This window comes from Chiloscyllium plagiosum, chromosome 2 (assembly GCF_004010195.1).
Source record: "Chiloscyllium plagiosum isolate BGI_BamShark_2017 chromosome 2, ASM401019v2, whole genome shotgun sequence".
Taxonomy (NCBI): domain Eukaryota; kingdom Metazoa; phylum Chordata; class Chondrichthyes; order Orectolobiformes; family Hemiscylliidae; genus Chiloscyllium; species Chiloscyllium plagiosum.
This window is the reverse complement of record NC_057711.1, coordinates 1,685,426-1,710,321: the sequence shown is the minus strand read 5'-3', so window position 1 is coordinate 1,710,321 and position 24,896 is coordinate 1,685,426. Positions and strand designations below refer to the sequence as shown.

General features: G+C 46.2%; 1 protein-coding gene across 1 annotated transcript in view; it reads left to right on the top strand.

Moving 5' to 3' along the window:
• Positions 1 to 24,896, top strand: part of c9 (complement component 9) — a gene marked incomplete at its 5' end in the record, with an annotated part of 48,590 nt that overhangs the window by 21,224 nt on the left and 2,470 nt on the right. The window contains 4 exon segments of the mRNA XM_043703045.1: positions 6,265 to 6,417; positions 7,620 to 7,798; positions 21,059 to 21,290; positions 22,396 to 22,542. Coding sequence (XP_043558980.1) covers positions 6,265 to 6,417; positions 7,620 to 7,798; positions 21,059 to 21,290; positions 22,396 to 22,541 — 710 coding nt within the window.

Genomic DNA, 24,896 nt, shown 5'->3' with positions numbered 1-24,896 from the left:
GTGGTGAGGGAGGGGTTTGGAGTGTGGACGAGGTGGTGAGGGAGGGAGGGAGGGGTTTGGAGTGTGGACGAGGTGGTGAGGGAGGGGTTTGGAGTGTGGACGAGGTGGTGAGGGAGGGGGGGAGGGGTTTGGAGTGTGGACCGATCCAGGATTGCTTTGAAATCTGAAGGATGAATTGCAGCTGGAATATGTTGGAATAGCTGACTGGTCTGGGGGAGTAGAGGTGAGTATGTAGGGTAAGGCAAAGCCTAGACTATCACTGAGGAAGGAGTTTTGTTAAAGTGAGATTTAGCAAATACTTTGTCGAACAATAGAGGGGAAATAGAAAACAGGGAAAGACAAGGAGTCAAAAGTTTAAAAGAAAGTTTTTCTCCTCCTCCCCCCTCCCTGTCCCAGGTCCCAGTCCCACCTTCCAGGTGAAGCAGTGTTTTACTTGAGCTTCTTACAGTCGAGGTGCCTGTGTTCACAGCTCCTGATGCAGCCTCCTTTCCAATGGGGAGACCCAGCACTGGCTGGGAGACCACTTTGTGGACACCCCTCCACTCTGTCTGTAAGAATGAGCCCACCCTTCCAGTTACTCATCATTCCAACCAACCACCTTTCTGTCGTGTGAACCTTCCTGCCCTGGGCTTGCTGCAGTGTTCCGACAAAGCCCCCAAACACAAAGGGGACAGCACCTTATTTTCTATGTGGACACTGCACTTTCTCGAGTGATCAATATTGAGATTCAAACCCGCAGGGTGAGCCCTCTGGCCTCTATTTTTCTTACGTCCCTCTCCCTGCTATGTCTGTGTCTTATTAGAACATAGAACAGTACAACACACTGCAGGCCCTTCTGCCCTCAATGTTGTGCCCCCCTTCTAACCTACTCTAAGATCAGACTAACCTACAAACCTTCATTTCACTATCATCCACGTGCTTATCCAAGAATCGTTTAAATGACTCTACTCCCACTGCTGGCAGTGCATTCCACACACCCACCACCCTCTGTATAAAGAACCTGCCTCTGATATCTCCCCTAAACCTTCCTCCAGTCACCTTAAAATTATGTCCCCTCGTGATAGAGATTTCTGCCCTGGGAAAAAGTCTCTGGCTATCCACTCTATCTATGCCTCTCATCATCTTGTACACCTCTATCAAGTCACCTCTTATCCTTCTTCACTCCAGTGAGGATGGCACGGTGGCTCAGTGGTTAGCATTGCTGCCTCACAGCACCAGGGACCCAGGTTCGATTCCAGACTCGGGCAACTCGGACTCTGTGTGGAGTTTGCACATTCTCTGCGTGGGTTTCCTCCGGGTGCTCCGGTTTCCTCCCACAGTCCAAAGATGTGCAGGTCAGGTGAATTGGCCATGCTAAATTGCCCATAGTGTTAGGTGCATTAGTCAGAGGGAAATGGATCTGGGTGGGTTACTCTCCGGTGGGTCGGTGTGGACTTGTTGGGCCGAAGGGTCTGTTTCTACACTGTAGAGAATCTAATCTAATCAGTAAAGCCCTACGTCCCTCCACCTTTCTTCGTAAGACATGCCCTCACCCAGGAATAGCTGGAGCAGGTCTGGCAGCATCTGTGCACAGAAAGCAGAGTTAACATTTTGGGTCCAGTGACCCTTCTCCAGGTTCACTTCCTCCTCCCTGTCTGCTAACAGCATGAAATCCAACATTTTCCAGTTCCTTACACTCCTCTAGAGTCACTGGGCTCGGAATGTTAACTCTGTTAACATTTGGCGTGATCAACCAATGTGAGTGTGAAGTGCATTCAAACATTCAGATTGTTTATCCCTTGCTCAGCCGTTCCAACAATGTTTTCCATCTTGAAATTATTTCATGCCTGCCATTGTTTCTAGTGTCTTTGATTCTTCTAACTTCGATTTGTCTGCCTTCTCCATTCACATGGTTAATCTCTGGATACAGCATTGACAACCCCGTCTTAATCTCAACATTCCTAGATCATCCAGTTCACATTCAGCTCTTCAGCATGTCTGAGTTACCCATGTCGCTTTTAGGATTCCATCCTTTTTAACTCAATCCCATACCACTTGCGATGGCTCAGTGGTCAGCACTGCTGCCTCCCAGCACCAGGTACCTGGCTTCAATTCCAGTCTGTGTGGAGTTTGGGCATTCTCCCTGTGTCTGCGTGGGTTTCCTCCCACAATCCAAAGACGTGTACGTTAGGTGGTTTGGCAATGCACAATTACGTCATTTGGATAGATGGGTTGCAAAGGTTTGGAGAGATATCGTCCAGGCCAATGGGTCTGCTTCTGTGCCATATGATTAGATTAGATTAGATTACAGTGTGGAAACAGGCCCTTCGGCCCAACAAGTCCACACCGACCCTCCAAAGCGCAACCCACCATACCCCTACATTTACCCCTTACCTAACACTACAGGAAATTTAGCACGGCCAATTCACCTGACCTGCACATCTTTGGACTATGGGAGGAAACCGGAGCACCCGGAGGAAACCCACGCAGACATGGGAAGAATGTGACTCTATGACTATAAATTGTCCCTAGTTTGCAGGCTAGGTGGGTTAGCCATGGGAAATGCAGGGTTACAGCGATTGGGTGGGATGCTCACTGGAGGGATGGAGTGGACTTGATGGGCTGAATAGCCTGCTTCCACCCTGTAAGGGTTCTATGATTGACTTGCTGGAGTGCTATTTTAATTCTTGCTGCTGTTTGTGTGGGGAGATTTGCTTCCTTCTCCAGTTATTGTGCGCTCCTTCAGGGCTGGCATCCAGCTCTAAGCCAACCAGTTTTCATCAAGTATTTTTGCTTTAGTTTTCATCCCCATGGCAACCTCAGCCACAGTCTAACTGCTCAGAACTGATGCCACTTTGAAGAAGTCCAATTCTATGCCATCCAGAAAACTCTTCACTTTCACTTTGGATTTGGACCTCCATGAAACTCTCTGCCAAGTATGGACAGAGTGAATCACTTCATTTTATTGAAGGGCGCTACATCAATGCATTTTCCTTCTTTCAGAGTTTACACTCTGGTTCCCCTCCCCCCGTTATCAAATCACCTGAATATTGGAATGGGGAATGCCAGGATTGTTGCCATGCTGGTTGAGTGTGTGTATGAGAGCTCTCAGCTCACGAGCCCCCACCTTATACCACCTTTCCCCACACTCAGTTGGCTTCCTCACTCGCTAACAGATTGCCAGTTAGATCGTTCCTGGCTGCACACCAACCGTTCCCTCTGGGACACCCTGGTCCACCTCCTCCCCCCGCCACGCCCCACCCCAGCCACAAATCCATGACACCTTCCCCTGTAACACCTGCCCATTTACCTCCTCCCTCCTCAATATCTAAGGGCCCAAACACACCTTCCAGCTGAAGCAGCACCTTACCTGCACTTCATACAATTTAGTCTACAGCACTCGCTGCTCAAAATGTGGTCTCCTCTCCACTGGGGAAATGAAGCATAGACTGGGTGACCACTTCACAGACATCTACCACAAAAGACACCCGGAGCTTCCTGTTGCCTGCCACTTTAACACCCCACCCTGTTCCCTGGCCAACGTCTCTGACCCAGGCTTGCCACTGTGCTCCAGTGAAGCTCAGCGTAAGCTATAAGAACAGCACCTCATTTTCCGCTTGGGTACCCTGCAGCCTTCAGGACTCAGTTTGGAGTTCAACAATCTTCAGGCCTAAGCACCTTCTCCTGTATCCTTAGCCACACACCAGACCTTGTCATTACATGGTCTGCTATCACACAACCCATTGTCAGTGACAAACAGTCCCCATCAGCAGCTATCGATTCTCCCAGGCTGGCCTTTAACCACTCCGTTGTCTATCCAACTGGTTTTGAGTCTCTCTCTTCGGACTCTATCTCCACTTACTGATTACCCACTCCCCCTCCCCAACATTCTTCAGCATAGATACCAACCTTTTCCTGGCTACAATCAGTTCTGAGGAAGGGTCACCAGACCCAAATTGTTAACTCTGCTTTCTTACCAAAAGTGCTGCCAGACCTGCTGAGTTTTTCCAGCAAATTCTGTTTTGTTTCTGACTTCCAGCATCTGCTGTTCTTTCAGTTTTGTCAAGGAATTGATGACCTTCTCACACAAAGGCAATCGTCAACCATTCAGCCAGAGAATAGCTGAGCTGAAAGCACGCACATCAGCGGTGGAGGTAATGCTGGTGCTGATCTATAGCTTTATAATGACATAAACATATTGTAAAAGTGATGCTGCAAGAAGCCAGAACTAGAGGTATCCCTAGTTATTTTGGGATGCTGTAGGGATAAACATGAAGGTACTTGAAGATGCAAGGCTGAGAATTTAAAAGGCGATCTGTAGCCTGACAGGGAGCCAGTAGGGGGCACTAGGGACCTTATCCAGCCAAACTATAACAGGCCGGATTGGGCCTACTGTAGAGTCGTATAGTCATACAACGTAGAAAGAGGCCCTTCAGCCCACTGTATCTATGCCAACCAACAAACAATACACTAATCTCGTTTATCTGCATTTGGTCCACAGCCTACAATGAGCTGGCATTTTATGTGCTCCTCAAAATGGGTCTCAAATGTTGTGAGAGTTACCTACCCCCACACCACCCCCTCACGGAGCATATTCCATATTTCTACTACCCTCTGGGGAAATAATTCTTTCTTAGATCGCCCCTAACTTACCTACTCCTCATCATAAGCTTATACCTTCTGCTCTTAGACTCATTTGCCATGAGAAAGACATTCGCACAATCTACTCATAGAACATTACAGTGCAGTACAGGCCCTTCGGCCCTCGATGTTGCACCACCCTGTGAAACCAATCTGAAGGCCATCTAACCTACACTGTTCCATTCTCGTCCATATGCCTATCCAATGACCATGTAAATGCCCTTAAAGTTGGCAAGTCTGCTACTGTTCAGGCAGTGCGTTCCACACCCCTACTACTCTCTGAGTAAAGAAACTACCTCTGACATCCATTCTATATCTATCATCCCTCAATTTAAAGCTATGTCCCCTCATGCTAGCCATCAACACCCAAGGAAAAAGGTTCTCACTGTCTAACCTATCTAACCCTCTGATTATCTTATGTGTCTAAATTAAGTCTTTCTCAACCTTCTTCTCTCTGACGAAAACAGCCTCAAGTCCCTCAGCCTTTCCTCGTAAGACCTTCCCTCCATACGAGGCAACATCCTGGTAAATATCATTCGAACCCTTTCCATAGCTCCTACATCCTTTCTATAACGCAGTGATCAGAACTGGACGCAATATTCCAAGTGCGGCCACACCAGACCTGTAATATTACCTCGTGGCTCCGAAACTCAATCCCTCTACCAATAAAAGCTAACATACCACACACCTTCTTAACAACCCTATCAACCTGGGTGGCAACTTTCAGGGATCTATGTACCAGGACACTGAGATCTCTCTGCTCATCTACGCTACTAAGAATCTTAGCATGAACCCAGTACTGTTTATCCCTGTTGCTCCTTCCAAAGTGAACCACCTCACACCTTTCCACATTAAACTCCATTTGCCACATCTCAGCCCAGCTCTGCAGCTTATCTATGTAACTCTGTAACCTGCAACACCCTTCTGCACTATCCAAAAAAAACACCGACCTTACTGTCATCTGTAAATTTACCAACCCATCCTTCTATGCCCTCATCTAGGTCACGTATAAAAATGACAATCAGCAGTCATAGAGTCATAGAGATGTACAGCATGGAAACAAACCCTTCAGTCCAACCCATCCATGCCGACCAGATTCCCAATCCAATCTAGTCCCACCTGGCAGCGCCCAGCCCATTTCCCTCCAAACCCTTCCTATTCATATACCCATCCAAATGCCTCTTAAATGTTGCAATTGTACCAGCCTCCACCACTTCCTCTGGCAGCACATTCCATACACGTACCACCCTCTGCGTGAAAAAGTTGCCTCTTAGGTCTCTTTTATATCTTTCCCCTCTCACCCTAAACCTATGCCCTCTAGTTCTGGACTCCCCCAACCCAGGGAAAATACTTTGTCTATTTATCCTATCCATGCCCCTCATAATTTTATAAATTTCTATAAGGTCACCCCTCAGCCTCCAATGCTCCACCGCTAAATCACCCTTAATCCGTATTTTGTGCAATAGCCTACCCTGGGGAACCTTATCAAATGCCTTGCTGAAATAAAGGCATCACTCTCTCTATGCCTCTCATATCTTTGTATCCTTCCATCTGATACCCCTCCATCTGCCGCCTCAGCCTCCTGGGCAATTTGTCAGGATCATTGATTGCCCAATGGAAATGCTTGCTGTTCTCTGTTCACAGGTATCACCAATGAACAAGTGAAGAGATGTCTGGGATTTGATGCAAACTTCAACATCCAACAGAGTTTGATGGAAGCACATAACTCCACTAAGGTCGGAGTTAATCTCAATCTCAACACTGACACCTGTAGGAAGATCACAAAAGGAAGCTACAGTACGTATGAGTGTTCCAGCCATAAGCAGATACTTTCTTCTTCATTAAATCAAAAGCTAAGCAGCAGCAGGATGTTCTCCTGTCAGGTTGTTGGGTGGTCAATCAACCTGTGCTCCCAAACAGGGACAGCATGCAGTTAGATACAGAGTAAAGTGTCCTCTACACTGTCCCCATCAAACACTCCCAGCACAGGGACAGCATGCAGTTAGATACAGAGTAAAGCGTCCTCTACACTGTCCCCATCAAACACTCCCAGCACAGGGACAGCATGGAGTTAGATACAGAGTAAAGCTTCCTCTACACTGTCCCCATCAAACACTCCCTGGACAGGGACAGCACAGGGTTAGATACAGAGTAAAGCTCCCTCTACACTGTCCCCATCAAACACTCCCAGGACAGGGACAGCACGGGGTTAGATACAGTGGAAAGCTCCATCTACACTGTTCCTCCCATCAAACACTCCCAGGACAGGGATAGTTGTGGGGTTAGATACAGAGTAAAGCGTCCTCTACACTGTCCCCATCAAACACTCCCAGGACAGGGACAGCACGGGGTTAGATACAGAGTAAAGCTCCATCTACACTGTCCCCATCAAACACTCCCAGGACAGGGACAGTACTACAGTCAAACACCCAGGTCCTGTGCAGGGAGTTATTTCCCACATGGTCTGTCGTTGTGTTGAACGAATACAGGTATAGGAAGGCAATAGAGGGATATGGATCCTGTAAGGTAAGACAGTTTTACTACGGAAAGGGCAAAATGTGTCGGTGCAGGCTTGGAGGGTCGGAGAGCCTGTTCCTGTGCTGTGTTGCTCTTTCTTTGGTGTTTGTTAGTGGGATGTGGGTGTGACTGGCTGGAGCAGTAGTGAATTGGCCCTAAGAGTGGTGTTGCTGAGCTGTTTGGTCCATACACAGTACTGTTGGGGATTGGGTTCCAGGCCTATGTCTCCGTGAAGGAATAGTGAGAATGCCATGGTTGGGAAGGTGTGAGTGCTGGCACTGTTCCCATCCTGCTGCTGCCCTTCGCGTAGCCACCGCTGCCTCTGGGAGCCTTGCTACAGTTATCCCTGTGAGGCACAGAGCAGGATTATCGAATCCCGTAGTGACACACCAATACTCAGGAATGGTACACAGGAGGGGTCAGCTGCTCCACCAGCACTTCTAGTCAAATTCCCATTGATTTTAAAAGTTTTTGTTTTCCAGCTTCGAAAACGGAAAAGCCCATCATCAAGGACGTGCTGTCCTTTGTATCTGGTGGTGACACAGTGTTTCTGACCAAGCTGAATGTGCTGCTGTCTGAGAGAATGCAGCCTCTCGATGTCTCTGTCTACATGGACTGGGCCAGGTCACTCATCCACGCTGCAGTGTTAGTGAGGCAGCAGGTCAGGATACCGAGCGCGGGTACATCCAGTCAGATGTTCAAACAACATTGCAAGATGCTGTACAATAGGCAAAACAGTTCGAAAGGGGCTGCAGGAGCAGAGGGAGCTGAGCATATGTGCGTGCAGTTTATTAAAGGACACAGAACAGATGGAGAGAGCAATGAATAAAGCACACAGTGTGCTCAGCTTTATTAATAGGGACAGAGAGTACAAGAGCGAGGAGGTGATGAGGAACATGTACAAGACACTTGTTCAACCCCAGCTGGAGCTTGTAGACAGTTGTGTGGACACATTATAAGAAAGATTTGTAAGGGTGGTGCCAGGGTTGGAGGATTTGAGCTAAGGCTGTTTTCCCTGCAGCGTCAGAAGCTGAGGGGTGACCTTATTGAAGTTTATAAAATTATGAGGGACATGGATAGGGTAAATAGACAAAGTCTTTTCCTGGGGTCGGGGAGTCCAAAACTAGAGGACATAGGTTTAGGGTGAGAGGGGAAAGATATAAAAGAGACCCAAGGGGCAACTTTTTCACATAGAGGGTGGTACGTGTATGGAATGAGCTGCCAGAGGATGTGGTGGAGGCTGGTACAATTGCAACATTTAAGAGGCATTTGGATGGCTACATGAATAGGAAGGGTTTGGAGGGATATGGGCTGGGCGCTGGCAGGTGGGACTAGATTGGGTTGAGATATGTAGTTGGCATGGATGGGTAGGACTGAAGGGTCTGTTTCCTTGCTGTACATCTCTATGACTCTATCTGAAAGCATTGGAGCGAGTCTGAGGGCAACTTACAAGAATGGTTCCAGGAATGTGAAACGTCAGTGATAAGGATAGATTGAAAACGCTGGGACTGTCCTCCCTGGAGAGAGGAGGTGGACAGGGGATCTGATAGAGGTTTTCAACATCATGAGCGGGGGCTGGACACAGTAAATAGGGAGAAGCTGTTCCCACTTGTAAAAGTAACAAGAAGCAGAGGGGCAGAGATATAAAATGGTGTGCAAACAAAGCCAGGGGAGTGTGAGAACATAACCTCCTCACACAGCACGTGGGGAAGAAATGGATCCAGCTCTCTGGAAACTTGGGGAAGGCACAGTCAACTGAGGGATTCATACAGTCACAGAGATCTACATCACAGAAAAGGGCTCTTCAGCCCTTTGAATCTGTACCAGTCAAATACAAGCATCTAACTACTCTAACTACTCTAACTACTCTAACCCTATTTCCAGCTCTTGTCCCACAATCTTGGCGTCACAAGTGCACATCCAAATGCTTCTTTGCTGTGATGAAATTGCTCTACAGACAGCAAGTTCCCAGATTCCCACCACCCTCTGGGTGATGGGTGGCACGGTGGCTCAGTGGTTAGCACTGTTGCCTCACAGCACCAGGGACCCGGGTTCGATTCCAGCCTCGGGTGACTGTCTGTGTGGAGTTTGCACATTCTCCCCGTGTCTGCGTGGGTTTCCTCCAGTTGCTCCGGTTTCCTCCCACAGTTCAAAAATGTGTAGGTTAGGTGAATTGGCCATGCTAAATTGCCCATAGTGTTGAGGGATGTGTAGGTTAGGTGCATTCGTCAGGGGTAAGTATAGAGTAATAGTGTAGGGGAATGGTTTTGGGTGGGTTACACTTCAGAGGGTCGGTGTGGACTTGTTGGGCCAAATGGCTTGTCTCCACAGCAGAGGAATCCTATGAATCTATAAAACACTTTCCTCACATTTCCCTCTAAACCTGCAGGCACTCAATTTAAATCAACACTGTCTCCTCCCCCATCCTCAAACCCTCCCCCACACCCCCAGTCATTAGTCCCTCCATCAATGGGAGATGTGCCTTCCTGTCTATGGCCTTCAGCATTTTATCCATCTCAATCAGGACCCCCCTCAGTCTCCCTGCTCACATGGAAAACAACTCCAGTCTGTCCAATCTCTCTTCATAACTAAAACTCTCCAGCCCAGGCAATATCCTGGTAAATATCTTCTGTACCCAGTGCTATCACATCCCTCCTATAATTTGGATTCCAAAACTGCATGCAATACTCTCTCTACGGCCTAACCAATGTTTATACTTTTTAGCGTTAACCATTCTACACGTAAACTCTGCGCCTCAGTTAATAAAAGCAGGTAAACCCCTTTAACCACATAAGCACAGTGGCTCAGTAGATAAGCATGGTGGCTCAGTGGTTAGCACTGCTGCCTCACAGCACCAGGGACCCCGGTTTGATTCCAGACTCTGATGACTGTCTGTGGAGTTTGCACATTCTCCCTGTGTCTGCGTGGGTTTCCTCCGGGTCCTCCGGTTTCCTCCCACAGTCCAAATATGTGCAGGTCAGGTGAATTGGCCATGCTAAGTTGCCCGCAGTGTTAGGTGAAGGGGTAAATGTAGGGGAATGGGTCTGGGTGGATTGAGCTTCAGCGGGTCAGTGTGGACTTGTTGGGCCGAAGGGCCTGTTTCCACACTGTAAGTGATCTAATCTAATCTACATGCCCAGCTATTTTAAGGACCAGTGAACATGTACACCAAGGTCCCCCTGATCCCCAGGGTCCTTACATTCACCATGTATTCCCTTACCTTGTTTGTCCAGTCTGAGTGCATTCAAGAGGGGCATTGGTTGGTTATTGGATAGAAGTGGTGTGCAGGGGAAAGGCAGGAGGTTGGATTTGGGTAATAGAAACAAAGCAGGCATGATGGGCCAAATGGCCTCCTTCCTCTGTTGCAGGAGGATATTGAGGGGCAGAGTGAGGGCGTTTCTCAGTCCAGGCCTCTCTTGTCAGTGAGGCAATGGGACTGGATATTTATGCAGTTGCTCCTCCCTCTCAATTCACTCCAGTTCAATCTAAAACAGACACTGTCCTATCAGCACTGCAGTGTATTCCACCACTCCATGAGATGCTGGCTGATCTGTGATTGTACATCTTTTCCCCATCATACCTTTCATTCTTAAAAATATCAATCCCTCTCAGTTTTGACACTGACAATTGATTATTCCTAACTTCACTCCTGAAGAAGGGCTCATGCCCGAAATGTCGATTCTCCTGCTCCTTGGATGCTGCCTGACCTGCTGCGCTTTTCCAGCAACACATTTTCAACTTCGCTCCTGAAATGCCTGGCTCTGAATTTTTGGTCTATAATTGCAGTCTTTAATCAATAGGAATGGTTTCTGTTACCATGTGTTTTAGGTCAAATCAATCATTCCATTTTTGCATGTCAGAGGACACCAATAATTATGATCATACCTCAGAAGGTAACCCTTGGTGTCCAGGTATCATCCTGGTAAAGTCATGTCACCCTCTTTCTCTCAGTGAATACCTCCCTTTCTAAAATGTCATACCCAGAACCATTGTCAGAGACTCCAAGTGTGATCTAAACTAGGCTTTGTGCAGTTCAGGCATAACTCCTATCACATTGTATTCCACTCACTATCTACAAAGTCCAGCACTCCATTAGCCTGTTTGATTATTTCTTCATCTGTTCATGAGCCTTTCCCCCAACATTTTTCAACACTTACACCTTCCCTTGTTGTGTCCTTTTCTGATTGAATGAGGAAGATTTCACATTTGCTGACATTGAAATTAATTTGCCACAGTTTTCCCACTCGTTTTCATTAATTAACAATTCTTTATCATTTTATGCTTCCACCGAAATACTTCCAGTGGCACACCTTTGGGATATTAGCAATGCTGGAGATATGGTCTTTCTCCATGTAATCAACACTTTGCAGATGAGAGGAGAATTGGTCGGGTGAAGAGATTAGATGCATGCAGCTGGAAGGTATCAGTGGGTTGGTCAGCTGGCCAGCGCAGGGACAAATGGAATTTAATTGGAAAAGAGAGTGTTATTGGAGCTACATCCATCCAGGCAAGTGGGGCATACTCCCCATTGTGCCTTGCAGATGGTGGACAGGCTTTGGGAAGTTACTTCACCATTAATCATATAGTGGCTCAGTGGTTAGTACTGCTGCCCCACAGCGCTAGGGTCTCAGATTCAACTCCACCCTTGGACAACTGTCTGTGTGGAGTTTGTACATTCTCCCCGTGTCTGTGTGGGTTTCCTCCGGGTGCTCCAGTTTCCTCCCACAGTCCAAAGGTATATAGGTTAGGTGGCTTGGCCATGGGGAATGGAGGGTTATAGGGTAGTGGGGGTTGTGTCTGGGTTGGATGCCTTTCGGTGGGTCAGTGTGGACTTGAAGGGCTGAATGCCCTGCTTCCATGCTGCAGAAATTCTATGACATTTACCCTTTCCACATCAAAGGTTACTGCAGAAATTAAAAGCTCATATTGTAGGGGGTAATACATTGACATGGATGAGCTGATTGGCTCCAAACTAGATGATGTGTAAGTGGGTCTTTGGTTGGCAGGGCATCCTACAGGGGTCTGTGCTGGGACCTCAATGTTTAATAATTTACATCAGTGACTTGCGCGAGGGGAGTGAAGGTTAGTATTCACTGACAGCACTAAAATGAATGGGAAAGGATGTAGTAGAAAAAGACTTAAGGAATAATAATAGGCTGAGTGAGTGGGCAAAACTCTGACAGGTAGAGTTTATTATCGGACAATGTAGAATTACAGTAGCGCCTCGACTTACGAACTTAATCCGTCCCGGGACCCGGTTCGCGAACCGAAAAGTTCGTGAACTGAATCAATTTTTCCCATTTGAATTAATGTAATTCCAATTGATCCGCTCCCCAGCCCCGAAAACACAGCGCGCGCACGTGCGCCAAAGACAAACTGAATGAGATTACGCGGGGCCCGAGAGCTTTTGCGTTCAACAAGCGTGTAGCAAAGCAGAACAATGAAACCACGTGGTCGCACGCCGGCTTTTTGCGTTCGTACCTTCGTTTGCACCTTGAATTTCGTACGTACATTGAAGCAAAATTTTACACACAATCCTGTTCGGAAACCGATTTGTTCGTGAACGGGTTCGAGGCGCTACTGTATTTACTTTGGCAGAAAAAATAAAAGTGTAGAATATTAAATGACTGATGATCACAGCAAGATTGAGGTATTCCACTGACGAACAAAAATATGAGAACGCAGGTACAGCACATCCTCAGGAAGGATAGTCGGATGTTCTCCTTGATTATAGACCATCAGAAATCAGGCCATTCAGCCCATCGAGTCTGCTCCACCGTTCAATCATGGCTGATAAGTTTCTCAACCCGATTCTCCCACTCTCTCCCCATAACCCTTGATCTCCTTGATACTCAAGAACATATCGATCTCAGTCTTAAATATACTCAATGATCTGGGTCTCCACATCCTTCTGCGGCAGTAAATTCCATAGATTCCCCACGCTCTGGCTGAAGACATTTCTCCTTATCTCCATTCTAAAAGGTGTCCCCTTTATTCTAAGGCTGTGCCCTCGGGTCCCAGTCTCTCCAACCTATGGAATCATCTTCCCAACATCCACTCTGTCCAGGCCATTCAGTATTCTGTATGTTTCTAATATATTCCCGCCCATCCTTCTAAACTCCAAACAGTATAAACCCAGAGTCCTCAAAAATTCCTCACGTGTTAAGCTTTTCATTCCTGGGACCATTCTCGTGAACCTCCTCTGAACACACTCCAGAGCCAGTACATCCTTCCTGAGATATGGGGCCCAAAACTGCGCACAGTACTCCAAATGTGATCTGACCAGAGCCTTACATTATGAAAGGAATTGGACATAAAAGAGTGTTATTCATAGAATCCCTACAGTGTGAAAGTAAGCCATTCAATGCACATCGATTTTCCAAAGATCATCCTAACCAGACTCACCTATCTCTATAAACCTGTATTTCCCATGGCCAATCCACCTAACCTGCACATCTTTGAACTGTGGGAGGAAACCCACGCAGACACAGGGAGAATGTGCAAGTTGAGTCACTTTGACAGTCACCCGAGGTATGTCCCTTGCACTGTGAGGCAGCAGTGCTAACCACTCAGCCACTGTGCCACCCCTTCAGTTTAAGCTCCTCTCTATTTTTCTTATTATGTAGTTGGCGAGGACATTGGCCTTAGCACAGTTCAGTGGAGACCATACCAATATTGGCTCACACACAGACATCAATCACCCAGACTGGGAGTGTACAGGACAGAAAAGATCAAATGTTCCTGATCTTCAGTTATACATTGATGAGATCCATCTCATACTCAGAAGTCACATGGCACCAGGTTATAATCCCATGGGTTTAATAGAAGTCGTAACCGATGTGTGGCTCAGTGGGTAGCACTGCTGCCTCACAGTATCAGAGTCCCAGGTTCAATTCCAGCCTCGGGCGACTGCCTGTGTGGAGTTTGCACATTCTCCCAGTGTCTGCGTGGGTTTCCTCCCACAGCCCAAAGATGTGCAGGTTAGGTGGATTGCCATGCTAAATTGTCCATAGTGTTAGGTGCCTTAGTCAGAGGGGGCTAGGTTACTCTTCGGAGGGTAGGTGTGGATTTGTTGGGCCGACGGGCCTGTTACCACACTGTAGGGAATCTAATCTAATCATGTCACCTGACGAAGGAGCAGAGCTCCGAAAGCTTGTGATTTCTAACAAACCTGTTGGGCTATAACCTAGAGTCATGTGACTTCTGACTTTGTCCACCCCAGTCCAACATCGGTACCTCCCCATCACGGTCATCTCAATACTGTGTGCAGTCTGGCTTTCCTGATTTAAGGATGGATGCAAATACATTGAAGACAGTTCAGAGGATGTGTATTGGATTGATACCTGGAGTGAGTGGGATGTTTTATCAGGAAAGGTTGGACAGACTCAGTTTGTTTCCACTAGATTTTAGAAAACTGAGAGCTGACTTGATTGAAGTGTATCAAGATCTTGCATGATATTGACAACGTGGATGTGGGAGGGTTGTATCCTCTTGAGGGGGTGGGGGGAGCAGTCCAGAACTAGGGGTACAGCTTTAAAATCAGGGGCCACCCTTTTAGCTCAGAGATGAGGAGAAATGTTTTCCTTTCGGAGGATTGTGTGGCTTTGACGCTCTATCTCAGAAGGCATTGGAGGTGCGATCAATTATTATTTTTAAGACAGTGGTGAATAAATTCCTGATGGATGAGTGTTCGCGAGGGTAGATGGAAAAGTAGAATTCCAAATATGGTCAGACCAGTCATGGTCCTACTAAACAGAAAAAACAGGGTCCAATGGTCACATCTGGTTTCTATTTGTAGTTTGTATCAGTTTCCCAGTCTTTCCTTAGACCAGCAGGCAACTTAGAAATACAAGAATGTTATCTCTATACTCTGTGTCATGTACAAACCTTCTCTGGTTATACTGCAATCAGTTGTGTCTCATTGGTACATTGTGAGTTGTGGATTCAAGTTCCACTTGAAAGATTAGAGAACACAGAGTCATAATCATAGAGATGCACAGCACAGGAACAGATCTTTTGGTCCAACTTGTCCATGCTGACCAAGTATCCTAAATTATTCTAGTCCCATTTGCCAACAGCTGGCCCATATCCCTCCAAACCCTTCCCATTCATGTACCCATCCAGATGCTTTTTCAATGTAATTGTACCAGCCACCACCACTTCCTCTGGCAGCTCATTCCATACACGTCCCACCCTCTGTGTGAAAAAGTTGCCCCTTAGGTCTCTTTTATGTCTTTCAAAAATTTGACACACAGTCCAAATATGTGGTTTCTGAATTCTGACTTACCGTTTTCTCCTTAATCTATTTTAGTGGTCCTCCCACTTCATGCCCAAAAACTAATGCAAATGGACTGAATTTGATCGATTCATTTGGTGCATCTCTGATTAGGAAAAGTACAAACGGAATTCCTTTATCCCAATCATCTGGATAGTCCTGGTATCAGCCCTCAACATAATCTTTAATTCCACCTCTCTAGTACTCCCTGGGACTCTGGATGGTATGCAGTAGATTTGAATTGTTTTATTCCGAAGCTGTCCATAACTTCCCTGAATAATTTCAATGTGAAGTTTGACCCTTGGTCTGGTTATATCTCTGGGGCTAGTCCATAGCTAGTGAAAATTTGAGTGATTCCTCTACAGACCCTTTTACTGTGATATTGCATAATGGAACGGCCTCTGGAAATCTAGTAGACACATCCATTATTGTTAACAAATACTGATTCCCACTTTTGTTTGAAGTAGGGGTCCTAAGCAATCAATTAAGACTCTTGTAAAAAGTTCCTGAAATGCAGGAATAGGTATTAAATGTGTGGGTTTTATTACTGCCTGTAGTTTTCCAATTACCTGACATATATGACATGTCTGGCAAAATTCAACCACATCCTGTGCACTCCAGACTAGTAAAAATGTTTTTGTATTTTAGCTTGAGTGTTTTTCACTCCTAACTGACCCTAACTGTTGTTACCTGCAACACCTCCTGTCTATACCCAACCGGCAATACAACTTGATGAACTTCCATCCATTTCTCACCTGCCTGAACATGTAATGGTCTCCATTTCTTCATTAAGACATCATTTTAATGACAATATGATTAGTGATATGTTCAGATTCTTTTTCCGTGGATGCCTTTTGATACAATTCCTTTAAATGTTCATCTTTCTGCTGTAACTCAGTTAATTTATCTGAACTGAAAATGTCTGCATTGTCGTCTATCTGCCTCTAGTTTGTGTCAACTATCTGATCTAACACGGTCTCTGCTAATTCCACTTCAACTTTTCTATATGTACCCTTTGATCTCTCCTGTTCCAACTGGTGACTTTGCGACCTCATTACCACACAGACAGGAAAAACCCAGGATATGTGTCCTATGTTAGTTCCATTGCCCGAGTTTCCACTGGCTTTTCAATCATGGTAGACAGCACTCCTACCTGTGAACCAGCTATATCGTTAGCAAGGACAAATTGTATTCCTGGAGCTGAGAGTTTGTTCAGTACTTCTACCGTAACTCTTCCACTCTTCAGTGGACTCTAACATCACTTTACCTAATTGAGCGCTTCTTGTCTCACCGTGAATTTCCGTCACTAGCATATTTTCTGGCAATAGTCCTTCAGAGGTACATATCTCTTCATCTTTCAACATTACAGATTGAGAGGATCCTGCATCTCTCAATGTTGTAGCCTCTTTACCTGCTGCTCCCGGCCTATGCGAACAAACTTCACCTTCGCAGGTAAATGTTTTATGAAGATCTGGCACTTCCTCCTTAACCAATCTCTGGCCAGGTTTTACATTCTGGTGCAGCTTTCTAACCTCCATAGGCTTATCCTGTTTCCTTACATCCCGCTTCCCAGTGCTTTTCCTAACCCACAAACACTGTGATTTCATGAGGCCAACTTTATTGCAGTGAAAACACGGAGCTTTTTTAACTTCCCTTTCCCCCCCTAAGGGTTTCCTTTTTACTCTGTGCTAAGTTCTCCTTATGATCTTCACCGAGATCTACCATTCCCTCTCCACGTGAGGATTCCTCTTTTCCCCAGTTTCTATCCCTAAAGGATTGAAATTGATTTTGGAAGCCTAACTTTGATTTATGAACTAACTCATAACCATCAGTCGTTTTAACTCTCTGCTCTTCCACATGAGTTCTCAATACTTCAGGAAGTGAATGTTTGAACTCCTCCAAAATAATTGATCTCTGAGTGTCATAGGTTTGCTCTATTTTTAATGCCCTTGTCCACCTATCAAAATTACTTTGTTTGACCTTTTCAAACTCCTGTAGGTTTGACCAGGATCCCTCCTTAGATTCCTGAAACATTGTCTATAGGCTTCTGGTATTGGCTCAGGTGCACTTAAGATGGCTTTCTTCACCTCCTCATACTCCCCAGGTATCTCCTTTGACAATGATGTGAAGACCTCACTCGCTGTACCTCCAAGTTTTGTTTGGATCAACAAAGCCGTCAAGATCACTGGCAACAGCAATTGTTTAGCTACCTTTTCAAATAGAGTGATAGAGATGTACGGCATGGAAACTGAATCCTTCAGTCCAATCCATCCATGCCAACCAAATACCTTAACCTATTATAGTCCTGTTTGCCAGCACTTGGCCAATATCTCTCCAAACCCTTCCTATTCATATACCCAACCAAATGCCTCTTAAATGTTGCAATTGTACCAGCCTCCACCACATCCTCTGGCAGCTCATTCCATACACGTACCACCCTCTGTGTGAAAAGGTTGCCCCTTACATCTTAAATCTATGCCCTCTAGTTCTGGACTCCCCCACTCCATGGAAAAGACTTTGTCTATTTACCCTATCCATGTCCCTCATGATTTTATAAACCTCTATAAGGTCACCCCTCAGCCTCCGACTCTCCAGGGAAAACAGCCCCAGCCTGTTCAGCCTCTCCCTACAGCTCAAATCCTCCAACCCTGGCAACATCCTTGTAAATCTTTTCTGAAACCTTTCAATTTTCACAATATTCTTCCTATAGCAGAGAGAACAGAATTGCATGCAATATTCCAACAGTGGCCTAACCAATGTCCTGTACAGTAACAACATAACCTCCCCACTTCTGTACTCAATACTCTGACCAATAAAGGAAAGCATAGCAGATGCCTTCTTCACTATCCTATCTACCTGTGACTCTACTTTCAAGGAGCTATGGACCCACACTCCAAGGTCTCTTTGTTCAGCGACACTCTCTAGGACCTTACCATTAAGTGTATAAATCCTGCTCTGATTTGCCTTTCCAAAATGCAGCACCTCGCATTTATCTGAATTAAACTCCATCTGCCCCTCCTCAGCCCATTAGCTCATCTGGTGAAGATCCTGTTGTAATCTGAGGTAACCTTCTTCACTACACCTCCAATGTTTGTGTCATCAGCAAACTTACTAACTGTCCCTCTTATGCTCACATCCAAATCATTTATATAAATGATGAAAAGCAGAGGACCCAGCACTGATCCTCGTGGCACACCACTGGTCACAGGCCTCCAGTCTGAAAAACAACCCTCCACCACCACCACCAAAGGTCTTCTACCTTTGAACCAGTTTTGTATCCAAATGGCTAGTTCTCCCTGTATTTCATGAGATCTAACTGTGCTAACCAGTCTCCCATGGGGAACCTTGTCGAATATCTTGCTGAAGTCCATTTAGGTCACATCTACCATCCTGTCCTCATCAATCCTCTTTGTTACTTCTTCAAAAAACTCAATTAAGTTAGTGTGATATGATTTCCCACACATCAAGCCATGTTGACTATCCCTAATCAATCTTTGCCTTTCCCAAATACACTGTCAGCCTGTCCCTCAGGATTCAATGAGATGAGAAAGACTTCCACATCCTTCTCCTCAAATTTCGGCAATGCTCGAATATATTTCAACAGATTCTCACCAGGCCTTTGGCTACCATGGGTTTGCTCATCTTCACTCTCTTCCTCACTAAGCCTACCTTCAGCCTTCTTCACCATCCTTTTAAGCTGACTTTCTTGTCCAAGTGCCAATTTCTGAAGTTGAAACTCCCTCACTTTCTTCCTCTCTTCCCTCTCTCCTTCTCTCTTTCCTCTGCTTTTAATCATAATTCAAACCATTTTATTTCTGTTGCTCTTTCCTTATCTTTTGCCGCTAACTCACGTTGCTTCATTTTCGATTGAATTTTAGCCAACTCTAAAGTTTCTGAAGGCATTTCCAGCAAAGTTAAATGCTGAGCTATTGCTGTCTCTCATTTCCTCGTGAAAGGAGGCAGCTCCAAGTCTAGCTTGACTGCTAATGCCAGCAGCTTGGCCTTAATCACGTTTTTGTAAAACCTCCCAAGTCACTTCTTCCACACCCAAGAAAATCTCCGGTGACTGAAAAAGCCATTGCTATCCCACGCAATGTTTAAACCAACCGAATTCAACACTAGGAACAAAAGATGCTAACACTTCCCACTCGCTGCCTTTGGGTCCATCAACCTGAACCCCGATTCGGAACTCGAGAACAAATCCTGCAAAGAGCCCCCAATCTGTTATGGACCAGGGCAGACCCTCTCAGCACATTTCAAGAAATTAGCTCGGGCCTTAACTTTGCCCGTTGTTTTAAGCTGGCGGAAATGGGGATATTCCAGGATGGATGCAGCTAGCCTAACCAAACAATTTTAAACAAAACGGAATTTATTTGCAAGATCACCGAATGAAACGAAAACGAAAGAGAATAGAATATAGAATAACCTATCCAAAAACCCAACAGTTCCTCCCAACTTAATGATGCTTTTCCAAATAGTGGGAACAATCCCCATAGATACTCCTTTGCAAAATAAAAGATACAATCAAACACAGGGTGTTACAGGAGAGAGAATTGGTGGAGAGATTCAGCATGGAACACCTTCTTCATTGCAGCTGTTACTTGGTCCAGTAGCCTCATAACTGACTGACCACTTTCAGTGAACAACCAGACTGCTCAAACCAAACCAGAGAAAAGCTGAGCTGGGGGAACTGGCCACTCCCCTTTCATTGTACAAGGGTTTCTTTTTAAGCTTAAAAGTCTTTCGCCTGAGGCAGTATCTGTTAGCTATAATCAAACCAGCCCTAAAACCCTTCAAACCTAGACTTTTCGGAACTGCTGCTCTTATGACCTCTCTGAAAAACAAACAAGGACAGCGTAACCTTGTTAAAGGAGCAGCTACATCACAGCTCAGACTGATTCAGAATCCAGAAAATCTCTGGGAGATTACCATCAATGCATTCCAAAATCTCTGCAGCCAAAATTTCCACATTCAGTTTGAGGATGGGAAATTTGGATCTGGGACTGAAGTCTCAAACTTAAATGAAGATTTTTAAAAGATTATGGTGACAGAGAGAGAGAGAGAGAGAGAGAGAGCGCTGGTGAGATGGGCAAGTTGGTTAAAAGTTGGTTTGTGTGTGGAGTGAATACTAAATGTCAATTCATAAAATCCTGCCATTCCAGTTTTGTGAGGACAAGCCGGATTGCCCAGCTGATGAAAAGAGGCTGGATAGGCTCAGGATGCTTTCTCTGGAACACAGAAGTGGGTGTAGAGGGGAGGGGGATGGGGCAGAGGTACTTGGTGGATGTGTTTAAGATTATAAGGAGCATGGACAAGGGCGACGAGAAAGCTGTTCCCCTCATTTGGTTGATCAACAACAGCAGTATATCATTTTAAGGTGAGGATCAGGAGGTCTAGAGCAGAGTTGAAACCTTTTCACCCAGAGGGCAAGGGGAGTCTGCAATGGGAGGGTAGTTGATGCAGGAAGCAGTACTTGGATGACCACTTGAACTGTCATAACATTCAAGGCCATGGGTCAAGTGGGGCTTCGGTGGATTGAACGTAGTTTTAGTGGGACAGCCTTGAAGGATCTCGTGTGCACTGTATGATTTCTATGATCTTTTCTAGCCACATGTTGGTCACTGACTGCAATGTTGCCTCTGCCAGGTGGTGCCAGTCTACAGTTTGGTCCCAGTCACAATGAGAGATGCCACAGTGATCAGGCAGAACCTGGAGCGAGCTATCTCTGACTATGAGGCAGAGTACAGCGTGTGTAAGTGTGCCCCGTGTATGAACGGTGGCACAGTGATCCAGCTGGATGGCCAGTGTCGGTGCCTGTGCAGCATGATGTTCCAGGGCCTAGCCTGTGAAATCCCCAAACCGCAAAACAAAGGCAAAGGTAGGTCTGGGCCTGCTCTGGAGAAGGACATGCCAGCTCACCCAGCTTCCCAACACTCTCAAGTGGTTGGCACACTCTCCCAACCTCTCGCTGAAACTCCCGCCCCTCCCTTTCCCCTTCCACAGGGTCCAGTTACCCTGGGGTCACACCCCCTGGAAATCCAATCACTTACTCCAAAGCTATATTCCATTCGGTCCATTGAAGGGGTTTGTTCAGGGGTGGGGGAGGTGTTGCACGTTAACAAGTAGGTCTGCAAACACTAGGTAAACCTCTCAATAACTGGAAGGTTACTGAGCTGGGAGACCACCCTGTCACTGTAAGAGGGAATGAGAGGGTGGGTCAGAGCTGCTCCACCAACTCCCAAACCTGTCACCAAACCCAGTGAGGTACAAACCCTCCAACATTACCCCATCACCACCAAAGCAACTCCTGGAATTAGCCCAGGGACCAATATATGTCATAGCCAGTCTTGCCCAATTTGTTATCAGGTCCCAGAGTGCCCTGGGTGGATTCAGGATGTAGGGGAGTGGTGTTTGAGTTCTGGATCAGAAAGTGATAAAAGGGGGCGTTGGTGCAGCGATAAAGACTCCAGGTTCCTGAATGGTTAGTAGCGAGTGTGGGATAGTTCCTGTGGGCGAATGTGGAGTTCGGATAAACAAGTCTACGATTGTGAGTAGATGTAGGAGCTTTTGTGTCTACAAACCCACCTCCAATGGGGTGGCAGGAGTGCCAGCTCACCGGACAGTTACCTTTGGAAAGAACTCCCAGCAGAAGGTAGGCGCTTGGGCATTTGGGTGGGTGAGGGGAGTGGGGGGGGAGTGTTCATGGGGGTCAGCAAGAACAGGGTGAGAGAATACTCTCCCTTGGGGATGGGTGAGAGTCTCACAGTAGACTGAGGGATGGTATCCCAGGGATGTGAAGGTGGGTTGGGTTCGGTGCAGGGTTTGGGTTGGTGTTTGGGGGTTGGGATTGAGATAGGATTGGGGATGGGGTTAAGGTTTGGGGTTGGAGGTTGGGGGTTGGGATTGAGACTGTGATTGGGGATGGTGTTGGTGGATTGTATGAAGCAGCAATGAACTGCATCTCTCTTCTCCTCACTGAGCAGCAGGTTACACCGATGGGCAGTGGAGCTGCTGGTCAGAGTGGTCCTCCTGTAGCAACAACCAACAAGTCCGTAGCCGACAGTGCGTGGGCACACAGGGTGAAGGTGTCCCATGTGCGGGGGAGAACCAGGGCACCCGTCACTGCTGAGGTAAAGAACTGTATGTGGCACTGAGGTCACGGGAAAAGTGAAAACTCACTGACCCTGTATGATAAAGACATGCTGTCGATTGAGAGATAAATATTTTCAGGGACAATGGGGATATATCCTCAGTCTACATCGATATCCCCTACTATCCACTGATATAGCACTGTCAGATTCTCTGTGTCTTCCCGAGAGAGAGATGAGGCCTTGGTTTGATGAACGTTTCTCATCAATATTCACACTTGAAAAAGACAATGTTATTAAGGAGAATGCTGACACACAGGCTTTTAGACTAGACGGAATTGAGGTTCATAAGGAAGAGGTGCTAGCAATGCTGGAAAGAGTGAAAATAGATAAGTCCCCTGGGCCAGATGGGATTTATCCTAGGATTCTCTGGGAAGCGAGGGAGGAGATTGCAGAGACTTTGGCTTTGATCTTTATGTCATCAATTGTCCACAGGAATAGTGCCAGAAGACTGGATAGTAACAATTGTTGTTGCCTTGTTCAAGAAGGGGAGTATAGACAACAGTGGTAATTATAGACCAGTGAGCCTTACTTCGGTTGTGGGTAAAGTGTTGGAAAGGGTTATAAGAGAGGAATAATTTGATGAGGGATAGTCAGTGCGGTTTTGTGAAGCATAGGTCACTGAATTCTTTAGAAGGTGAACAAACAGGTAGATGAGGGTAAAGCCGTTAATGAAGCGTATATAGATTTCAGTAAGGCATTTGTTAAGGTTCCCCACGGTAGGCTATTGCACAAAATAGGAGGCATGGGATTGAGGGTGATTTAGCAGTTTGGATCAGAAATTGGCTGGCTGAAAGAAGACAGAGAGTGGTGGTTGATGGGAAATAGTCATCCTGGAGTTCAGTTACTAGTGGTGTACCACAAGGGTCTGTTTTGGGTCCACTGTTGTTTGTCATTTTTATAAATGATCTGGATGAGGGTATAAAAGGATAAGTTAGTAATTGGCAGATGACACTGCTGCCTCACACCCGGGTTCAATTCCTGCCTCAGGCGACTGTCTGTGTGGAGTTTGCACATTCTCCCCGTGTCTGCGTGGGTTTCCTCCGGGTGCTCCGGTTTCTTCCCACAATCCAAAGATGTGCAGGTTAGGGTGAATTGACTGTGCTAAATTGTCCCTTGGTGTTCAGGGATGTGTAGGTTAGGGATAAATGTAGAGGAATGGATAGGAAAGGATACTCTTGGGTAGGATACTCTTCAGAGAGTCGGTGTGGAGTTGCTTGGCCAAACAGCCAGTTGCCAGATTGTAAGGATTCAACCAACTAAAGTCAGGGGAGTTGTGGATAGTGCCAAAAGATGTTGCAGGTTACAGAGGGACATAGATAAGTTGCAAAGCTGGGCTGAGAGGTGGCAAATGGAGTTTAATGTGGAAAAGTGTGAGGTGATTCACTAGGGAAGGAGCAACAGGAATAAAGAGCACTGGGCTAATGGTAAGGTTTTTGGCATTCCTGAAGAAGGGCTAATGCCCGAAACGTCGATTCTCCTGTTCCCTAGATGCTGCCTGACCTGCTGCGCTTTTCCAGCAACACATTTCCATCTCTTGGCAGTGTAGATGAGCAGAGAGATCTCTGTGTCTATGTACGTAGATCCCTGAAAGTTGACACCCAGGTTGATAGGGTTGTTAAGAAGGCATATGGTGTGTTAGCTTTTTTTTTTGGTTGAAGGATTGATTTTCGGAGTCATGAGGTCATGTTGCAGCTGCTACAAAACTCTGGTGCGGCCGCACTTGGAGTATTGCATATAGTTCTGGTTGCCTCATTCCAGGAAGGATGTGGAAGCTTTGGAAAGGGTTCAGAGGAAATGTACCAGGATGTTGCTTGGTATGGAGAGAAGGGTCTTATGAGGAAAGGCTGAGGGACTTGAGGCTGTTTTCGTTAGAAAGAAGGTTAAGAGGTGACTTAATAGAGACATACAATATGATCAGAGGATTAGATAGAGTGGACAGTGAGAGCCTTTTTCCTCTGATGGTGATGACGAGCATGAGGGGACATAGCTTTAAATTGAGGAGTGATAGATACAGGATGGATATCAGAGGTAGTTTCTTTATTCAGAGAGTAGTAGGGGCCGAGAACACACTGCCTGCAACAGTAGTAGATTTATCAACTTTAAGGGCACTTACATGGTCTTTGGATAGGCATATGGATGAGAATGGAATAGTGTAGATTATACAGTCATAGAGTCATAGAGATGTACAGCATGGAAACAGACCCTTCGGTCCAACCCGTCCATGCCGACCAGATATCCCAACCCAATCTAGTCCCACCTGCCAGCACCCTGCCTATATCCCTCCAAACCCTTCCTATTCATATACCCATCCAAATGTCTCTTAAATGTTGCAA